Raw genomic sequence first — 22,697 nt, 5'->3', positions numbered from 1 at the left:
ATTACAAGACATGATCAGCCACAATTGGAGGTCCAAGAGGATAGAAAACTGCAAAGTGATTTTCCTGAAATTAGAATGTCACCTGAAAAATCTTCAATGATATGGTCAAAATCACCAGTAAAAAGATTTGAGATTCAAAAACCATTGGCTCCTTATGAAAGGTCAAGCATGGGTATTACCATAGGCTCTTGTGAACGAGAAGGCCCTACTGCTCTTACTCTTGACACAGACATGCTTCCAATGAGAAACCAGTCAGGGTTATTTCTAGAGGTTCAAGATCAGTATTTACCATCTGATACTCTTCTGTTTGAAACCACATCAGATAGCTCTTCAGAGTTATTTTCAAAACCCCTTGTAAAACGTGTTGAGGGTCAGCAACAACCGACCCCTTCTACTGGGAAAAGTAAAATCATTATTAAATCTCCTGTAGATGCTTTACCAGATTCTACTGAGGTCACAGATGTACTTTTAAAAGGAGAAGGACTGCCACATTTGGACGTCGAACCAGTTAAGAAGCTGCCAGTAGACTCTCTCGACACTGTCTCCCCACCAGACAAATATTCCATGATGTGGTCCAAATCAGTTGTAAGAGATGTTGAGGTTCAGCAACAGTCAACCCCTTCTAGAAAGCCAAGTAAGATAATTATTGATGCTCTTGAAGAAAATTTACCAGACATCCCCACAGTTACTAAAGTCACAGACTTAAATATAACACAATATATACAACCACACTTGGAGGACTTAATAGATAAAAAGCTGCAAAATGATTACCCTGAAATTACAACCCTGCCAGAGGAATCTTCAGCAACATGGTCAAAATCAGTTGTAAGAGGTTTTGAGCTTCAAAATCCTTTGGACACATCTGAAAGTTCAAGTATGGGTGTTACCATAGGATCTCATGAACAAGAAGTCACTTCACCAGGCTCTACTGATCTTACTCATGCCACAGACATGCTTCCTCTGAGAGGCCATTCAGGTTTAAATATGAGAGTTCAAGATCACTGTGTACCATCTAATGCTCTTGAGTTTGAAACATCAGACAAATCTTCAGTGATATTTTCCAAACCCCTTGTAAAAAGTGTTGATGTGCATCAACATCTGACCTCTTCTAGTGAGCAAAAGAAGAGCACTGCAGGACCATTTGTAGTCACTTTACCTTTCTCCACCAAGGTTACAGATGTACTTTTAAAAAGAGAAGGACTGCCACATTTGGAGTTTGAACCAGATAAAAAGCTATCAGTGGATTCTCTTGATATTGCGTCCTCAAATGGGAAATCTTCATTGATGTGGTCCAAATTAGTTATGAGAGATGTTGAGGTTCAACAGCAGCCAACCCCTTCTAGAAAACCAAGTAATGGAATTACTGACTCTCTTGAACTCACTTTACCAGACCCATCCCCAGTTACAAAAGTCACAGACTTAAATATAAAAAGTCTTAATATGCCACACCTCGAGGTCAGCCTAGATGAAAAGCTGCCAAGTGATTCTTTCACAACCACACATGATAAACATTTAATATCATTGTCAAAATCAGCTGAAAGTGTTGTGGAGGTTCAGCAACCACGAACATCTTCCAGTAAGTCAAACTTTGCAATTTGCTGTCATGAAGAAGTCACTATACCATTCTCTACTGCTACTACTCTTGTCCCAGACATACCTTCATTAAGGGACCAAACAAACATCCCCATAGAGCTTCATGATCAGAAGATACCATGTGATAATCTTGCCTTTGAAACCACACCAGAAAGACCTTCATTGATAGTTTCAAAATCCTTTGCAAAAAGTGATGAGGTTCAACAACAATCAACCGCTCTTGAAATGTCAAGTAAGATGACCATAATGGGCTCTTGTGAAGTCATCTCTTTACAAGGTATTGCAGAAAAACGTGATAAGGCACAGGATGAGAGCACTACTACAGCATCTTTGCAGAACAAATATTCTGTTAAAGCATACACCAGCAAAAGAAGTGTTGAGGTCCATAAGGAAAGGTCAGAGGAATCGTTCAGGACAAAGTCTGGTCTCCAAATTGAAAGATTTGATGACCATAAACACATTCCTAATGAATATCAACTGGAGCAACAAAAGCATCAAGAGCTTTCAGGTGATACTACTGCATTTGAAATCACACCTGAGAGGACATCAGTGTCATGGTCAAAATCAGATTTAAAATTTGATGCGGTTCCACAGCCTTTTTCTTCTCCCAGAAACACTGAACATTTTTCTGGCTCTTATGATATCAAATTTACAGACATAACTCCAGTTTTAACAAGAGACCAGCTACAGAATTCACCTTTGAAAGAACAAACAGATGAAGAGATCTTAAGTGACACTGTTGTTGCTGACACCATACCTGAGAGATCATTAATGATAAGGCCAAGAGACCATCTAGAGTGTATACCTTTGAAAGACCAAAAAGATGTAGGGATGATTAGTGACGCTGTTGTTGCTCAAACCACACATGAGAAGACTTCAATGACATGGTCAAAATCAGATTTAAAAGTTGGCGAGGTTAAACAGCCAATCTCTTCTTCCGCAAAGATAAAGGAAATAATTTCTGGCTCTAGTGATGTCAAATGTACAGACACAAATCCAGCTTGGCTGGAAGACCAACAAGATCAAGCGATGTTAAATGACACTCTTGTATCTGAGACTATATCTGAGAGATCATCAGTGATGAGGTCAAAATCAGGTGCAAGAGGTGCTGATATTAAACAACAATTAACCATTTCTGGAAAATCAAATAAAAGTTTTCATAAAGTCACTTTGCCTGATTCTGCAAAACCTAGAGATCAAGAGAGAGGCATGAAATCAATTCTTCTGTGCCCAGGAACCAAGTTACCAGCAAAGATTCTGAAACCTCCAAATATTAAAGTTGCAGAAGGAGACTTGGATGAATCCCCTATAAGCAGTTTAAGTGTAAAAGCCTGTGAAGTGGCCAAATTTGTCTGCTACATTGATCCTCAATTTTTTTCTGAAGTTGTATGGTACCATAATGATAGAAGACTTGCTACTAAAGAGAGGATCAAATATGAACAACAGGGCAATGTTTTATCACTTTTAATCTACAACGTCCAACCTGGGGACCAGGGTATTTACAGCTGTGTGATTAAAAGTAAAGATGGAAAGAGTGAGAGAACCTCTGCAGAGCTCAAAGTTGAAGGTGGATATAAACCATTGAAGCTTCTCATTCCATCTCATTCCATCTTGTGTCTTTCTTTTGGCTTCACAGATGTTAAATGTTATTTGGATATTATTTGGATGTTATTTGGAATTTTTCTAGGTTTACTCTCATGATCACACTTCTTTTTCGTTATTCCTTTGTCATTTTCTTCATTAACCCATTTCCACCTCCTCTGTTTCTCTTGACCACAATGGCCTAATTTTCTTCTTTAATCTTACTGTTAAAACAGGTCAAAAGCCGAAGGCAGAACCTGTCATCATCTCTTCACAATCTACTTATCAGAATAATTTTAAGGCAGATGATATTGTTAAAAGACCTATACTGCAGGAAAAATTGGATCACTCAAGGGGACTTCCTGCTTTGCAAGCAGCAAAGGACACTGGTCATTATACTGACCATGCTTCTACCAAGGAAACAGGTGAACATATAATGGGTCCACCTGACTTTCATCAAAGAATGTCTTCAAAAATCCACTGTGAAATATGGGGACGATATTTCTCTTTTATGTGTTTTGAATGGTACCCTTATTTCTACAGTCATTTGGCTGTATGATAATCAAATTATCATGAAGTCCTCTAAATGCATGATGTCACAAGATGGTCCAGTGAACCTGAAAAATGTTGGTCAAGCTCGAGCAGGAGTTTATACTTGCAAAGTAATTCATGCAGTTGGAGAAGCTGCATGCAGTACTCACCTCTTAGTGCCAAGTTGGCCAATGCTTGCTCTTCCTCTTATAACTTATATTTTTGTTTTTCATTTTTGTAATATTGTTTGCCTTTTTTTCACTTTTCCTGAGCACTGATAATGAAACATTGTTTTTGCTTTGATGTCAGGCATGCACGCATATATTTCTAATAACAGATTACCCTTATTACTTGTTTTATAGTTACAAAAGTGCAAGAGGATATTGAGACTAAAATTGAGGAAGAAGTCAAAGGTAAGATTTTTCTACATAATCTTGTTTTTAAGTAATGAAATGTCCTTTTGTGAAACATAGTGTTGAACATGAGAAAATTGTCTGATGATGACCGTACAACTGCATGGATCTCTCTGATGCGAACACTTTCATATCTTATTTTTTGACATCTGTATGTCTGACCTCTTGATGTTTTTGGATAGCAAGCAATTTGACTGATGAAATGCTTGCTATACAGCATTTTGGGAAAAATGGGATTTTGCATCTATTTATTCCCTTTAAACAGCATGAAGAGTATCTTGATTGTAGATGAAAATTAAAGGTGCAGGATGTGTATCTTTTAAAGTTTCCATACCACAGGAAATAATCCTTTAAAAGATATGGAAGTAGCCACATCTATTACTTGCTTCCTATGTTTCTTGCATCTGACAACTCTCCTGCAAATATTTCTTAAACTGGCTTGCAGATAGCAGTATGTGATTACTGTTGTTTGCTTTTTAAATAACATGGTTATACCTCTAAACTATATTAGTTCGAATAAACGCCTTCTCCTACAAATCTAGAGCTGCTTTAAGAATTTTCCTTTGTATTTAATGGAGAGCAATGATTCTCTAAATGTTTTGAACTATTTACCGCCAATCAAAGGATTAGAAAGGGCGTTTATTCATCTTTCTGCAAGTCAGGTAAGGAATATTTTAGGATAAAAGGCACCAAGGAAATATCCAAGAATATCTTTTTCAAAGGTCAGTTTTATTTGGATACATTATTGCTTTGAAAAGAAATTTGTTTTGAAGAATTGTCCACAGAAGAAGGAACAAAACACCAAGCCATTTTCGTGTCAGAATCTTTAATAAAGAATCAAGTCTTGCGTTTATTCGAACAAATATGGTGAGTGAATTTGTTTTTTATGCTTTGTGACTTGATGCATGTGTTTAATATTTTAATTAATATTCCATTTCAAATACATCTGTTTAGTGTCATGGGCTTTCTGTTGAACTTTGTCTTCCTTTTCTTACAGAATTGGTTTATAATGAAGGAACTGAGTACACCGAAAAAGAAGGACAGCTGCACGGTGCTATATCAGATCCTGAAGAAGCTTTAGATATTGGTACTGTCACAGATACTGGGAATGAAAATATTAAGCCTTCTATCATAAAAAAACTGAAATTCCGTTCTGTTTTGGAAGGGGAGGTAACTGCATTTAGATGCAAACTAGTTGCAAGTCCTGCTCCCACAATACTGTGGTTTCATAATAACAGGCAGATTCAAAAGGAGCACCATCGTAGAATACATACCGTGAATAAAATGCATGTGTATTTAACAAGTTTAACAATCACTGATATTAAAGATAAAGACTCTGGGAGTTACAAAGTAATGGCATTTAATTCAGAAGGGTCTGCAGAATCCATAGCATCACTTCTTGTCTCTTTAAGGGAGGAACAAGAGGCCAATTATATAAGTCTGTCCAGACGCTCAAACAAATCCCATTCAAGCTTAGATTCATTAGTTGATCAAACAAAAGACAGAGCATTTAGAGTAGACCTAAGATGTGTTGGCTCACCTTTTGATAAAGCAGCTAAGGGACAACGAAGAGGGCGTTCCAGACCTAAGAGTGCTCTGTACCGGACAATGTACTTTAGGACTGCGTCGCCATCAAGAGGACCTGAGAAAGACTGTAAGCTGGAAACTGCTTCGGAACGTGCTCGTTCTCCTCCCCCTATGTTTGAAAGACACGAACGAATTAGCGACCGTTACAGTGACATTTACTGTGACAGATTTACTGGTCATGACCGTTACAGTGATAGATTCAGTGATAAATACAGCGATAGATGCAGTGATCGGTACAGTGATCGATTTAGTGACACTGATAGCCTTCATGGAGAGGTTAGAGCAAAGCTTAATCTCTTACAAAAAGCTGTTAAACAGAAGAAGAGGCTTTCCATATCAACAATGTCCTCATCTGAATTTGATCTAGATTCAGTCACAAGTGAGCCTAGTTATACAGATTATGCTGAAAGGCATAGGCTTAAGCCATTGTCATTACCAGAGGTCCAGCATGCTGTTCAGCCAAGTGAACAAGGTGAGGCTGCTGTTAGTAGATATTCAGCAGATTTTCAAAGTAGGCTGGAAAGAATTACTGGACTTGGACCACAATCTGTTGAACCTATTCATCCAAAAGCAAAGCACTCCTTTGAACCTCAGTCTAGAGCCAGAGCAATACAGATGATGAGAGGTAAGCTCCCTCTACAGGACATCAAAAGTGAGGAATATAAAGTTGATATATCTGAACAGAAAATAGATGTGGCTGTTGTTTCCAAAGAAAAGCAAGTAAAGGAAGAAGAATATGAAGAACATTTGGCTTGTCAAAGTGAAGCTAATCATAGAGAGTTGGATGAAGAAACCCAGCTAAAGGCAAAGGATCCTTTTGTACTGCAATGGCTTGAGGCAGGTGAAGTCTCCACAACGAAAGAGGTAAAAATTTTACATGAGGTGCCTGCTTTCAAAGCAATCTTGAGAACAAAAGGAATGACAGAATCTTTCCCTAGTGATGATGTTCCACAAGATGACAAACAATATTCCTTTAAACAGATGAAACCAATAGGAATACCAACAGAGAAAGCTTTAAAAAGGGAGATATTGAGTGAGGATAAGTTCACAGCTCAGCATGTTGAGAAATGGCAAGAGGATGAGCAATTACACCAACCAAAAAATGTTAGATCTGAATTGTCTGAAGCAAGGGAATCGCATGTTTATAAACCAACAGTAATACCTGAGAACTCCTCAATATATAGTGAGTTAGTTTCATTGCAAGATGCAGTTACATTGCAACAGAAGAGTGAGGACTATATGAGTAAAGAAGAGACCCTAAAGCAAAGTTGCAGGGAATCATCTGATTGGTCTAAAGAAAAAGCAAGTAATTTACAAAAGTTTGAGCCAGAGCCTGCAATAGTGAAACCTCAAAAAGATTCTATATTCACAAAGGTTTCACAAACCTCATTCAAAGGAAAGCTTCCCATTACGTATGTAACACAAAAGGATATACATTCAGCACAAGAAGGAATTTCTGAGTTAAGTGAGAGTATGCATTTTGTAGGTACGGGTGAAGGCTTGACACAGCCTGCTATGAAACTAGAGCAAACAGAAATTGTTACACCTGAACAATCTGTGGAGAAAGCATATAAACCTGAGTCTGAAATATACAGAAGAGAACCTCCTACGGTGCCTGAGAAAGATTCAGCTATCGCAAAGATTTCACAAAGGTCTTTGACCAAAGAAACCTCTCGAAGTGGCAGTGGAACACATAGTGAGCTGCATTCATTGCAAGAAAAAAGATCACTGAAACATAAAGCTGAGTATGTGGAGACTGAGGAGGAGACATTAGTCCAGCCTACAAGGAAATGGAAACAGCATCAAGAAGATACAGCACAGATATCCCGTTTCCACAGGTCAGATGAGGAAATGTATAAAGAACCAAGGATCAGTCACAGAGATTCCTCCCTTACAAAAGTTGCAAGGTCTCCAAAGGAAAAGCATCTACGTGATCGTGGGTCTCAGAAAGAGTTGCATTTATCACGAGAGAGGATTAATGAGTTAAAATGTGAAAGTGAGCGCTATATTAGTGAAGAAGAAGCCTTGACTCAACGAATAATGAAATGGCAGCAGGATGTTCTAAGCGAACAAGAGCATGAAGTTCACGTAGAACCAGAGTGGACTGCTCCTGTAGACAGTTCTAGGGAATCTGCTGTACACAAAAACATTGAGTTGCCCAGTAGTCCATCACTGTCAAAGAGAACACCAAAAGAGGGTTACTTTCATGAGGTTTCCAGTCAAGTTTGTGATCGGGACAGTTCCAAAATCCAACCGGACATAGTTTCTCCTAAAGACAGTGGAAAGGTTCAAACTGAAAGTGACTATCTTGTCAGTGAAGAGGAGGCACTAGCCACACGGATCAAAAAATGGCAGCAAGATATTCTGTCTGAACAAGAACAAGAGGAAAATGTTGAGTTTGAATCTAACTGGACAATGGCTGAGCATTTCCAACCCTCAACAACTAGAACTGAAGCTAATTCAAGAGCCAGTACAAAGACTGCAGTTCCTGAATTAGATTCTGGATTAGGAGGAATGCACTCAAAGGCTTCATTTGTTACAGACAAAACAAGTGCTCATGTTTCTCGCAGTGACTTACATCAGCATGTAATTGAGAAGGTGACTAAAAACCAGGATACCGCCCATGAGAAAGTTGCAAGTATGACTGATCATATTGCTGTCAAAGATGTGACAGTGCCCTCAAAACAAGAAAATACCAACATGCAGCGACAAAAAATAGTTCACAGCACTGTCAAATCTGGTGCACCGGTCTTTGTTACAACATTAGTGCCAAATTTAGAAGTAAGGATGGGCGAAATGACTGAGTTAAAATGTCAGTTTCATGGAGACCCACAGCCATCAGTCTCCTGGCTTAAAGATGAACAGCCCATAATAAGAGATCCAGACTTTGATGTACGTAGCAGAGCAAATTCCTCAACATTGACCATATACTATCCAACATATAATCATCAAGGCAAATTTTCTTGTAATATTTGGAATAAATATGGAAACGCTGATACCTCTTGCACACTTAAAGTAACTGATGATGAACATGTGACATATCCTGAAACTCCTCAAGAGGTTAAAGTGACTGAAGAACCAGAATTGATTGATGAGCAAATGATAGAAGAAGAACTTGTGTCATTCTTGGATCCTGGTCTTGACAGAAAATATACTTTACAGGTACCCCAGGCACTCGTTCATGTTCCTCGCACCTCTGACTCCTCCATTCATTCCTCTCCCGTAGAAATCCGGATAACTGCTCCAACACCAGTGCTAGATATTAGTCAAGTGACTGCAGACACGGTTGAACCCAGTGTAAATGTAGCCATGGTTCCATCCGATGAGAGCACATCTCAAAACATGAAGCATAAGTTCACATTTTCTTTTGATGATGCTGGTGAAGCACCACAGATTTTGAGAGAGCTAGAGAATATAAGCGTCTCAGAAGGACAAACTGCCCTGCTTGAATGCATAATATCTGGCGAACCGGCACCTAATGTTATATGGTCACATGATGGCATTTCCCTTGACCCGAACACAGACAAATATGAGTTTGAAGAGCAAGACAAAAGTGTCCGTCTGTACATTTACAATTTTACATATCTTGATGCTGGAACCTATAGATGCAATGCCGTTAACAAACTAGGACAAGCTTTAAGTGTTGCTGAAGTTTCATTCAGTTCCACAACATTAGATTCTGGATTTTCCTCTCTTTCTATGTTAGAAATAGGTGAACAGTCAAGATCCTTTGGCTTCACAACTGAAGCTACTCCCACAGTTAGATCAAAAACACTACCGGGTATTTCCTCTATATCCAAGGAACTGACTAAACAAGCTGAAGAGGGTGTAAATAAGATTAGAGGTCAGTCTATGCCCGCTGATGATACTACACTGATTAAACAGAGTGAAGAGTGTGTCTATAAGATTAGAGGTCAGTCTATGCCAGCTGATGATACTACACTGATTAAACAGAGTGAAGAGGGTGTCTATAAGATTAGAGGTCAGTCTATGCCAGCTGATGATACTACACTAATTAAACAGAGTGAAGAGGGTGTCCATAAGATTAGAGGCCAGTCCATGCCAGCGGATGATGCTACAAAGACTATGAGGCATTTAATTTTGGATCCTGTTAGCAAGTGTGATGAACATCCTGTCTTGCATAGGAATGCACCCAAATTGCCCCATGTAAAGCAAGCAGCTGTGTCAGATGTACCTGTTATAAGTGGTTGTGGTTTGCAGTCATCTGGGGCAGACGTGAACATATCAAGATTAAAAAAGGCATTTGAGAAACCAGAATCTCCCACAGCAGAACAAGAAAATGTAACTGGGCAACCAACTGTAGAATCTGCTTACCCTGTGGAGGACATTCCAGAAGTTGCACTTGACCTTAAACGGTGTGCAGAAGGAGAGGCCTCTTTATTTCATCTTGTAGAGAGAGATATAAAACAATTTCCTTCTTCAGTTACAGACAAGGCTTCCCCATTAAAATTCATCTCAGATGCTACAGAGACTGTTTTTGAGAAGAATGTGGTACAGTCCACTGAAGAGAGGTCGGTAGGGGCTGGATTATGTTTGGAGCCTGAAACCAGTGAGTTGCATCATTTTGTTCCCCTCACAAAGGTCACTGAAGTTCAGCAGTCTCCTACATTAATTAGACCTCAGGCTATATTACCAAAGGACATAAGGAAATTAAGTGACCGTCATGTTAAGCCTAGAACAAAAGACAGTGCCTCAGTGGATGTTATTAAAGCAGGCAGGGAAGCTGGATTTGTTAAACCAGGCTGTAGTCATCTTGTTGAAGATGACACGGTAGATTCTTCTCAGGAAATCTTAACAGACATAAGGGAAAGTGTAGGCATGTCATCAAGAATGAAAACAATTAACATTCAGGGAGCACAACTGGAATGCAGAGAAATACCAAATACTGATTTAGGCCAGAATGTCGCAGAACGTGTTGCTTTGCATGAAGTGTTAGGCATATCAAAACTGGAATGTGAAGGTGCCGCTAAACAAACTTCTGAAGACTTTGTAAAAGAAGGTCCACAGCAACAACAGAAAAAAGTTGTCAGACAAGGTGGTTCTCACATTAGCAAACTTGAGGAGGAAGAAGTAACCTTTAGTGCTGTTTATGACTATTATAACCCACCATCAGACTGTGGAAGACCCTTGTCCCCAGAATCTGAAATGTCTATTGAAGTTGGTAGCACATTCAGTGAGGAGATTGCAGAGGTCGAGCGGTTCTACACACCAGTTTCATCCACTGAAATTTCCCACTTTCCAAAATCACCTGAATCCTTTCATACATCTACTGAAACCCCAGGTGGAGTTATGACACCGCCTGATTATCCATTTTCTCCAGTGGAACACAAGAGACCCTCAAGCAGCTCCAGTGATGGATTTTATTCTTCTAAGTTTCTAAGGTCCCCAGATGATGAAGGCATTGAAACAACTCCCCCTGTATTTACGATCGATGAGAGCATGATTCTCCAAGAGCACCGTGGTGTGTTAGGCTTGGGGGCCCTTCAGGAGAAAGTACAAGGAATTCCTCCAGCCTTTCTTAAACCTCTCACCAAGAGAAGATTATTTGAAGGTGATACATTGCGCTTCTGTGCCGAGGTATTTGGACTACCATCACCTGAGGTAAAGTGGTTCAGAAACAAAACACAGCTTGTTCTTGATAGCAGAACGAGCATTGAAAGAGATGGTGATAACATTGTACTGGAGATTCAGAACATAGCCAAATCTGATCAAGGGGAGTATATCTGTGAAGCTGTCAATTATGTTGGGGAAGCAAAAAGTGTTGCTTTAGTTGTTGTGATATCTCAAGAAACAAGGATGATACTAGCACCCCCTGCTGTAACCCATCAGCATGTGATTGAATTTGATGTTGAAGAGGATGAAGATTCATCAAGATCACCTTCTCCACAAGAGATTTTATTAGAAGTAGAGCTGGATGAGAATGAGGTAAAGGAATTTGAGAAACAGGTGAAAATTGTCACTATTCCAGAATACACATCTGACAATAAAAGTATGATCATATCTCTGGATGTTCTTCCAAGCATATACGAGGAAGGTGCAGTTGATTTTATATCACAAGAAAGTGATGACTTGAAAATAGCATTTGAGGTTACAGAGATGCCTCCTCGTTTCATCAATCCAATATGTGACATAGAGACACCTGAAAATACGACAGTGATGTTTGAATGCTCTCTGATGGGAATCCCTTCACCAATAGTGTCATGGTTCAAAGGTAATATGAAGATTCCTCATGATAAGAAAAAGTACTTTTACAGCTCTGATGGCGATAACCACTTTCTTAAGATATTGAAAGCCAACACACATGACAGTGGCATTTACACATGCCGGGCTATTAATGTGGTCGGTGAGACACTTTGTAGAGCGTCACTTATGGTACTGAACCCACAGGCATATTCTGGAAAGGCTAGGGGAAGGGAACTCACTGCTGTGTCTCTAGGCAGCGCCAAAGTTCAGCCACAGAAGTTTGATTTGGTTGTTGGAAATTCATCCTTTGATGGTGAACAAACATCAGAAATTGAGCTTGAGTTTGAGTTCCAACAGGAAGCTGATGAGTCTCAAAAGGCTGTAAGACTGGTAGCTGTGACTGATAATGAGGTGAGCGACCAGGGAGAGAAATATGTTAGCATCAATTTTGATGTCTTTGCTGAGCCCTCCAAAGAAGATAAGATAGAATTCAAGGGGAAATCAACAAACATGTGCAGTTTTCATTTCCAGGTCACTGAAACTCCACCAAAATGCATAATACCACTGCAAAATGTCACTGCAGCAGTAGGAACACCAGTGTTGCTTCAGTGTTTAGTGAGCGGAAAACCAAATCCTACAGCAGAGTGGTTCAAAGATGGTGCTCCTGTAACAAACCCTAGATATATAATTCAGGAGAAAGCTTCAGGGCATTTTAACCTGCTTATAACAAATGCAGTTCAAAGTGATTCTGGTGAGTTCAAGTGCGTCATCCAAAACAAGTCAGGCTCCATTGAAACAATGTCCTTGCTAAAGGTATTTTAATTTAAGGTCTCTGCCATACAGGACTGCTATTTTGTAAAGTGTGTCATTGAAATAGAACCATTGTTACTATTTTCATTGTATTGTATATGTAAATTACAGTGAAATTGTTTATAGTCCTCTGCACAACATATACATCATGCTTTTTAGCCTATTATTTAAAAGCAGTGTCTGTCTCATTATTTATTATTGATCCATAGTTGTGAATAGGTGAAAATCCTTGTAAGATTCTTAAGTTGTTATTATTTATACACATGTAGTGTTAAGTGTACATTTCTTTTACTTGCCTGTCTTTTCTTTTTTTTGACATGTGGTATTGTGCATTATTATTTTATAGATATGTCAAGTGGGCACAGGTCAGTAGGCACTCATATTTAGACATATCTTATGGCTAACTATGGTGAAGTTAGAAAAAAGTGCTAGTAGTATGCAAATTTTATTTAGTTACATTAATTTAAAGCCCCACTGAATGAACACTTAAAGGTGAATCCCAGTTGATTTAAAGAATAAAGTTCAAATATTATATTGTCTTAGATTTTCTTTATGCATTTCGAGGTATGCCATAAAAAGAAGATTTAGCACTACATGTAGACAACGCAATAAAATGGGAAGAAAATCAAACAAATCTTTTTTTGGGTGACACTATTTTACAGTATTTATATTGCACTGTAAGAAACAGTAAAACTGCATTTATCTGCTGAATTGTTTAGAATATGGAATTAAGCTTCTAACAGTATTTAGTTCTTTTAGTAGGACTAGCCATCTGTCATTATATGAAGAGAATATTAGTCTTTCCGTGAGTGCATTATTTCTGGGTTTGTGGTCATATTTCAACATTTAAGAATTCAACATTTTTGTCCTGTTAGCAGCTTGTGCTACATTGATAGGGCCTAAGAAAATATGCACAGGAAACTGGGGATGAAAGTATCTCCACTGTTCTCTACTAACAGAAACAAATGGAAATCCATATGCAAAGTCGGTGACATAAAATCTTCTTAATTTTTTTTCTAGTTGAGTGAGTTGATTATAAATGAGGCTTATCTGGCTGTTGAACAAAATGTACAAGTCTGACACATATCAGCAGATTAGGTGGAGCAAATTAAGTTTTGTTTTATTAGTCTGAAATTTTTTTTTAGACATGTAATTAGTTAATAGTAACTGCTACATAGTGGCTAAAGTACACTTCACTGTAACTAAAATCTTGACATTGAACTTTTTACATCAAAATTACTTAAGTAACAGTAATATGAACAATGTGAAAAATACATGACTTGGCAAACTACCAATGATGCTATACAACATATACAAGCTGTAGAGGATTTAACTCTGATAGAAAATAAAAACAAATGGGTATTTAAATAATTATAATGGCCAATATACTTGCTGTAAGCTCTAATCTAAAACAGTGATACTTTTCCCATGATGAAATTTTGTTTTGTTTTGTTTTGTTTTACATCAATGCATGTTGTAATAGGCATTATTTCCATATTCCAAACGTTAGCCATTCTAGTTATATTGCACTTTTAATGCTCCATACAGTGGAATAAGTGCTGCGTAAAATAGTGTCCTGATTTTTTTCTGTTATTGTTGTTTGATGCATCAGTATAGGTGGTTAGACTATAACTGCATGGTTGCACTCTTTACCCATGTTAATTTATTATTCAATTTGTTTTAAATGCATTTGCTGATTGCTAAAAAGGATAACAAAATTAAAATAAGATTGACCTGGGAATATAGATATTTGTGAACAGATTTGATATGATAACTAGATTAGATCCTACATCTATATGGACAGTGATGTTGTTCAGGCAAAAATATTACTTATAGCATAGTTTAATGTCACAGGTAATGCATATAAATAGCTGTAAATAAAAAGCATGTTTATTTGATTTATTAATGAGCTTATTAATATGTTTTTGTTGCAAATAGAAATCTATTCAATGGCACTTTATAGTATGAGTAGTCAAATCTTTTGGAACGAAGGTTGTTTGAGGGGTAATTTAGGTGCCTTTTATGTAATTCTGTGTCTAAACAATACAATAAAGTTAAAAGAAAATCTGATTCTTGTGTAACACCTTTATTTAATCTTTTTTTGGGGCATTTATGCCCACTCTTATCGATGAAAGCCATAAATCGCCATACATTTTTAAAGTGTGGATATTTTGATAAATGTTTACCTCCATTATTTTCATACAGAGTTTTCTAGCTTGACTGTGGAGACCAAGGAAGAGGAAGAAGAAACCTACAGCACTTCTCTCCAGTTACCAGAAAAAGCTAAAACACTTGAACTCAAGCCAGAGGAAAAACTTTACTCTAGTTCCTTAGAAAAGAAAAAGGAAAAGCCTGTCTTTGTATCAAAGATGACACCTGCGGCTGTAACAATTGGGAGTTCAGCTCGTTTTACTGTAACAGTTTCTGGTTTTCCAAAGCCCAAGGTTAAGTGGTTCCATAATGGAAAAGTCATTACCTCTTCATCAGTGTACAAGTTTGTGGAGGAAAGAGAGGAGTACAGTCTGATCATTACTGAGGTCAAAAAAGAATATGAGGGAGAATACTCTTGCACTGCCAGTAACAGATTTGGACAGACTACTTGCACGACTACACTGACAGTACAAGTCAGTGATACATCACCATTACCCACAGCTGAGAAATGGGTTGAGAAAATGTTTAAAATACCTGGAGAACCCCCTCGGTTCACCACTCTGATCCAGCCTGTTCAGTGTGCTGAGGGATGTGAAGCCAAATTTCAATACAAAGTGACAGGAACTCCCCGACCACAGATTCAGTGGTTTAAGGGTACTTGTGAAATTAAACCAAGCCTGAACTGCTGTGTTGTAACTGACCCGGATGGTACTGGTTTTCTTATTATGATTGATGCCCAGCAAAAAGATAGCGGTCTTTACACATGCAGAGCTTCTAATACCTTTGGAGAGGCCTCTTGTTGCGCTGAATTAAATGTCTTCCAAAAAAGTTTTTCTGTAACACACCAAAAGCAGTTGGTTCAGGAACAAAGAGCTTATAAGGTGTCTAGGACTGAAGAGGCAACTGAATCTCGCTTGTACAGTGTGAGTCTTCCTGGGCGGGCTGGAGTCAGTCTGCAAGAAGGACACCAGATGATTTATACCATTGGCACTGAAGATAGACAAATTTTAGAAAGTGAGCAAGTAGATACTCTACATGAGTTAGACGTTTCCTCTGCAGTTATGCACAAGGAAAGTGTAACTCACCAAGCTGCAGTTCTGCAGTCTCAGGAGACGCATGAGAGAGTGAGTGTTGCTCCAGACCAGCCACAGCCAGCTGTGGCAACTCCTTTGAAACAACTTCACCAGGCTGCTATGACCTCAGCTGTTCAAGAAAGTCAAGGATTTATAGAGCAACACTTTGATCGTATCCAAAGTCCTGAAGTCACAGAGCTTGAAATTGAGAAGGAGCAGCCTTCAAAGTTTATGTCAGCCATAACAGAGTGTGTAACACCTCTTACAATTGTGAAAGCCGAACCACTTGCCAGTCGAGAAAAAGAGCATATAAAACCAACTCCAGGGCCAAAATACCTAATCAGTAGTCATCAGGTAGAAACAACACTTCCAATTGTTAAAGAGCAATCACAAGTTATACCACAGACAGAGGCAGAAAAGAGCTACCAAGTCAAGGAGGGTATTAAAATACTTTATTCAGCAGTTTCCACAGAGAAACAACAAATAACAGATGGCCATGCTACAGATATATCAATGTTAGATTCAGCTATTCAGTCATTATTTAAGAAGGAGTCTTCCAAACCTGTCATTGTTTCCATGAATGAGACCAAGCATATGCTTTCTAAAGAGGAACAATTCTCAATACATAGGCCTGAGGAAGAGACAGCATCTTTGGCTAAGGATAGCATGTTAAAATCAGCACTTGTTGCAGAAGAAAAGAATGAACTTCATGCTGAAAAAACATGCGCAATTCCTGGTTTGGACAGTGCAGTCTCAGTGAAATCACAGCGGGAAGATGAACAGGTGCTTCATTTACAGATTTTTACAGATCAGGCCATTCTTCCGTCTGAGTGTAGGTTCAGTAGTGAGAAGCCAGTCCCAGAGCAAGCAGAAATTAGAAAAAGCCCTACTCTTATGCACTCAGTGTCAACAGATGATCAGTGGGCTGTTACTTGTGAAGAGTCAAGTCAGTTCTCCAGCCAAGAGACATCAGTCTCTGTAGAGCCTTGCAAAGAAGCCCCTGCACCCATGCATCTGCAGGCAATTCAGCCAGAAAGAATGCTATCTAAAGAGGGTATACTGTCAGTAGAAAAGCCAGAGCAGCAGACAGCAATGCAGAGGCAGGAAAAAGTCAGGAGACATGCCGTCACCACAGAGGAGAAAAGGGAACTGACAGCAGATAGTTCCAGTGCTCTCAGTGTTTCTGTGACAGGAGTTCAGCCCGAAGTCAAGAAGGAACCAAAACCTCAAAGCATTTTGCAGGTTATCACAAAACCAATGCAGCTACCAAAAGAGACACCCTTTTCCAGTGATATTAAGCAACAGCGTGCTATGGTACAAAAGGAGGATCACTGGAATATTATACATGCCACATCTGTGTCAGACAGGCAAGAGCTGGAGGAAGGACATATTAAGAACCTGAGTGCAGTTGATAAATATACATGCTTGAGTAAAGTTGAGCCTAAAATACCAGCAGAATCTGTTCATGTCGAAGAGAAAGCAGTCTCCACTGAAAGCAGCATTGCTATGGAGGCTGCAGAGCAAGACTTTGCTCTTCAGATTCAAGAAGGACAATCTGTTAGGCAGTCAATATTAATGGAGGAGAAGCATATTATAAGAGGTGAACTATCCCAGGATGTTACACAGTTAGAGACAAGTGCAGCAATGGTCACTCAACAGCACATGAGTGCTTTTCAAGTTTCAGAGTACAGAGAAAGCCACACTCTTCCCAAGGAACTTACTTTTGTGATTCCAGCTCCAAAAGCACACAGTCTAGACATAAAGCAGCAGTTGAAAAATACACTTGAATCTGCTGTTGCACAGGATCAACCACTAATCTTGGCAGATGTGGTTGAGCAATTAGAAGTTGTTCAAGTGCAGGAGGTCAAAGTGCAGAAGGAGCCCAGATATATTACATTCACGTATCTCATCACAACTCCAGGTGCCCCCATTGAGATCACAATTAGTTTTGAGGGTGAGTACCCTCAGATTGCTGATCTCAAGGATGAACTTCAGGCTGCGTTCTATTCCATTGTCTATCGTGAGCAGCAGGTTCTTACCTCAGAACAACCTGGAATTATGCAAATTGACAGGCCTCAGAGATTACAAGTTAGCAAGGCTGCTTCTAAAGAAAAGTGTTCAACAATGGTAGAAATGGTACAATTAAGTGAACATACAGAATCCTTGTTGCCTACTAAAGCTCAGTCAGCTGCTCTAAAGACTGAAGCCACCACTTCTTTCCTTTCTGCAATGGCTGAGAGAAAAACTGTTGTGCAAGACTCAAGAAGTCAGGTGACAAAGAAGACTACAGAGTCAAAAATGGAAATAAAACAGACTGTTCAGGTTGAAACAAAGGAAATGAGATCTGTAACAGTACAGAGCCAACAGAAGGATGTAGTGGCAGCAGACATCATGACCGATGTGTCGTTTGGGGTGCTCCCAGTTGACAAACCTGACGAAGTTCACATACAAAGGGAAGGAATACAGGAATATGTGACAGAAGAGACCTACATGTTAGAGGAAGGAATCAGACAATATCAAGCAGTTTTTGAAACATTTTTGGAAGACCTTTCTATTGAAGAACACTCTAAAGCAACATTTTCTGTGACTATAAAGCATGTTTCAAAAGTGAATTGGCTTTTCAATGGAAAACTAGTTACATCTGGCAAAGAGTTCAAGTGTTTAAAAGACAGAGACACTTACACATTAGTAATCGACAAAGTAGTCAAGGAAAATCATGAAGGACAATACACATGTGAGGCTGTGAGTGAAGCTGGCAAGACATCAACATCATCAAGGCTCACAGTGGTCACAAGAGGTTGGATTATGGGGATTATTTTATCACGTCATATCATCCATTACTAACTTACCGTTCATTTTATTTTTTTGAACACCCTTAGTATTCTAATATATATTAAGTCACCAAACAGGCCTTTATCTTCACTTTTTACCCACTCTTCACAACTCTTTGATTTTGGCATATCATTCACTCCACCAGAGTGTGAGCATGATTTCACTTTTTTCTCTTCATCAACTGTTGGTTTTCTTTCAATATCATCCTTTTGTTCATCACTTGAGTTTAAGAACCTGCATCTCCCAAGAAATTTGACTACTATGTCATCCACAGTCCATCCTTCACTGAGCACCTCTTTATGCATGCTCTCCAGGACTTTAAGTCTTGATTTATTCTTCATTGATCTCTTTTCCATAACATGGTCATTTGCCTCCACAGTCATTCCTGGACCCTGTTTGCATTCCATCATTATTGTCACTTTTTTTTCCTTTGAAGTGAATGATGTTCTGCAGGCAAATGCTTTTAAGATAAGGCTTAATATAAGATAAAAGTTAATGTAATTCATATACTTATGAATTTTATACATATGAGTTAATTATTTGATTTACTGCAGAACTGTTCATTTCAAATATGCCATGAACTTTTTTCAGTTCAGTTCAGATCATTTATGACATCTTAAATTTGAATATTCAACAAAGTAACCATCTGAGTTAATTTGACTGATTGTCTTTATCTTTTTCTCCCTGTGTGCAATGCAGTGCCACCTGTTTTTAGGCATAAAATTCAGGACCTGGAGACCAACGTTGGCAGTGCTGTCAAGTTTGAATGTGAGATTGAAGATGCACCAAATGTGACCTTCAAATGGTTAAAGTCTGGCTCTGAGATCAGGCAGAGCGACAAGTACAGGATCATCAGCCGCTATACCACATCATCTCTGGAGCTTTTGAGCCCAACCAAGGCTGATAGTGGGGAATATACCTGCAAAGCATCAAACCAACATGGTAGTGACAGCTGCTCTGCTAACCTGAATGTGACAGGTAAGAGATCTTTTTATTTCTTAGTGTGCAGCGGCAAATATTGAGATTTGTGTAATGTTTCGGTGTTGGGGTACATGTACGTTAGAGGTTTTCTGAAAAGCAATTAATTTCTCTTTTTTTCTTTGTTTATTTTAATTTGATCTTTTGTAGAGGTTTTCCCTCCAGAGTTTGTATCAAAGCCTGATCCAATGACTTTATTTGTGGGAAAACAAGCAAAATTACAATATGTCATTACTGGTTCTGAACCTATGAATGTTGTCTGGCACAAAGACAACATTGCCATTTCCCCTAATGATCACTATAAGGTGTCATCTGAAAAGAACCAACATTATCTTGAGATTGTCCTTCTTGAACAAAGTGATCAGGGAATGTACCTCTGCAAAGCTTCAAACAGTGTTGGCACAGCGACATGCTCCACTGAAATGAGGGTTATAGACAAACCCAGCTTTGTAAAAACATTTGAGGCAATATCTATAGCAGTGGGCAATCCACTGAAACTTGAGTGTCAGGTGAATGAAGATACAGGAGTGACCATCACCTGGATGAGGGATGGCAAGAAACTCCATAACACAATGGATAGTAAAATATCTTTTGAAGAGAAAGTGGCCTGCCTTGAGATCCCAAAGGCCAAGATAAAAGATACTGGCACTTATGCCTGTACTGCTGCCAATGATGCTGGAAGCAGCACTTATTCTTCTGTGGTAACTGTGCAAGGTAAGATATTAATGTTTAATAACATGGTATGTGTGTGTAAATCTAAATCTTTAGAAATTAATTTCTCTAAATGCTGGTCTACACTGTGCAAAATTTTGGTTTTCTTTGCCATATTACATAGAAGTTTTTTTAATCATGCCATGCATTAAATATGAAATATATATAATAATATAAAACCAGGATATTGCTATTTTTGCATGAAAGCACAATTCCTTTGCATTGCAGCTCTTTTGTTTGAAAAATATTTATGGTATAATGTGATAGTATGAATATATGATTTCTGGCTTAGAATTTGGCCACAATTATTTACACACTTTTTTCCTAAAATGTGATATGTATTAATCCTGTAAGACTAAACTGCAAAGTGTAAACCAGACTATTATGATTATTATTGCTTTGACAGAAGGAGGAATGCTAATCTTATCTCTTTCATCTCACCAGCACACTGTTGCTTCTATTTTTCCCCCTGAATGTTCTTGAAGTCTTTGAGCTCTTATTCAGTGCAGAACTGACTTCTTCTGTGCTGATTTCCCTCAGATCCTCCAGCATTTGTTAAGAGACTGGAGCCTAAAATCCTTTGGAAACAAGGCATATCTGCACGCTTGCAGTGCATTGTTAAAGGATCGCCTGTGCTCCATGTGACTTGGTTTTTAAATGACAAACAACTTAGCCCCAGTGAGAAGCACAAAATTGCATTCAAAGATGGTCAAGCTACACTTGAATTTATGGGCCTTGCTGTGTGTGACAGTGGAAATTACACTTGTGAAGTAATGAATGAGGCTGGCTCTGAAAGTTGCAGTACACAGTTGACGGTTAAAGGTTTGTGATAGTGCTAAATCATCTTCAAATGCAAATCATTTTTAACCTCCCATTTCTTGTTAACTGATGTATTGCATGCTGTTACTCTTACTCTTAGAACCTCCTGCCTTCAAAAGAGAACTTGAAATTGTGGAGGTAGTGAAGGGGCGCACAGCCCAGTTCAACTGTGAAGTTACAGGCACTGCTCCATTTGAAGTGACCTGGTTTAAGAATAAGAGGCCAGTTACCAGTGATAAAAAACACAAAATTGTTTCTAAAGATGCCATTTCTTATTTGGAAATACAATCCTTTGATAGTGCAGATGTTGGGGATTACCAATGTTGTTTTACAAACGATGTTGGTAAAGTAACTTCTAAATCCATAGCCAAGCTAAAAGGTTTGTAAATTTTTGTTTTGTCTTGTCTCTGCATTTTATATATTTTGCATAAAAAGGGTCTCTAAGTTGTAAATTTCCCTTCTTTCGCACAGACCCGCCATCTTTTGTAAAGAAAGTTGAAAACACAACTGCGGTTTTGGGCAGTGCTTTGAAACTGCAGGGTACTCTTAAAGGCTCAGCCCCAATTACTGTCAAATGGCTCAAGGATTCAGAAATACTCAGAGATGATGATCCCAATATTACCACAACTTTTGAAAATAACACTGCCATTTTGGCAATCGCAAAAGTAGCCTTAAATCATGATGGGAAGTACACATGCCAAGCTGAAAACGAGGCTGGTCATCAAAAATGTGAAGCCACATTATCAGTTCAAGGTTAGAATTAAACAATAGACAACCAGCATACAAAAATTAAAATAGCAGTTATATGGAAGTACTGTATTCCTTTTTTCTTTGTAATTTCTGAACTTCAGAACCTGCTAGGATTGTTGATAAAGCACCATCCATCAGTGTAACAGCAGGAGACTCTGCAACCTTGGAATGCACTGTTTCTGGAAGTCCAGATCTTAAAGTGAAATGGCTCCGGGATGCAAAAGAAATCACAACAAGCCGAAAATACAAAGTCTCATTTAAGGATAATATAGCAAGTTTAAAGATCCTCTCAGCAGAAAGGGGAGACAGTTGTGAATACACTTTTGAGGTTTCTAATAAGGTTGGAAAAGACAGCTGTTCTTGCTCAGTCACAGTTCTAGGTCAGTTTATTTTTTTTTCTTTGATCATATAATGCATCTTATGGATTTTCTGCCCTAAACAAAATCATTTTACTTCTTTTGAGTAGACAAAATCATTCCTCCAACTTTCACAAGAAGTCTTAAAAAGGTTGATGGTAATGTTGGGGGCAGTGTTCAGATGGATTGCAAGGTGTCGGGGTCCCAGCCCATGACAATATATTGGTTTAAAGATGGAAAGGAAATCACTGCTGGGACAAAGTACCAGACTGAATTCAAAGACAGCACTGCAACACTAAAAATATCAA

The 22,697-nt window shown here is 38.6% G+C and overlaps 1 protein-coding gene across 1 annotated transcript in view; it reads left to right on the top strand.

Annotated features, from left to right (window-relative positions):
• Positions 1–22,697, top strand: part of ttn.2 (titin, tandem duplicate 2) — a 173,622-nt gene that overhangs the window by 25,718 nt on the left and 125,207 nt on the right. Inside the window, exons 41-44 of the mRNA XM_066641306.1 lie at positions 4,068–4,118; positions 14,925–18,740; positions 19,475–19,753; positions 19,904–20,467. Of these exons, the coding sequence (XP_066497403.1) occupies positions 4,068–4,118; positions 14,925–18,740; positions 19,475–19,753; positions 19,904–20,467 (4,710 nt within the window). The remainder of the gene's footprint in view (positions 1–4,067; positions 4,119–14,924; positions 18,741–19,474; positions 19,754–19,903; positions 20,468–22,697) is intronic.

Source organism: Hoplias malabaricus, chromosome 12 (assembly GCF_029633855.1).
Source record: "Hoplias malabaricus isolate fHopMal1 chromosome 12, fHopMal1.hap1, whole genome shotgun sequence".
Classification (NCBI taxonomy): Eukaryota; Metazoa; Chordata; class Actinopteri; order Characiformes; family Erythrinidae; genus Hoplias; species Hoplias malabaricus.
This window is presented reverse-complemented; position numbering and strand designations above follow the sequence as displayed.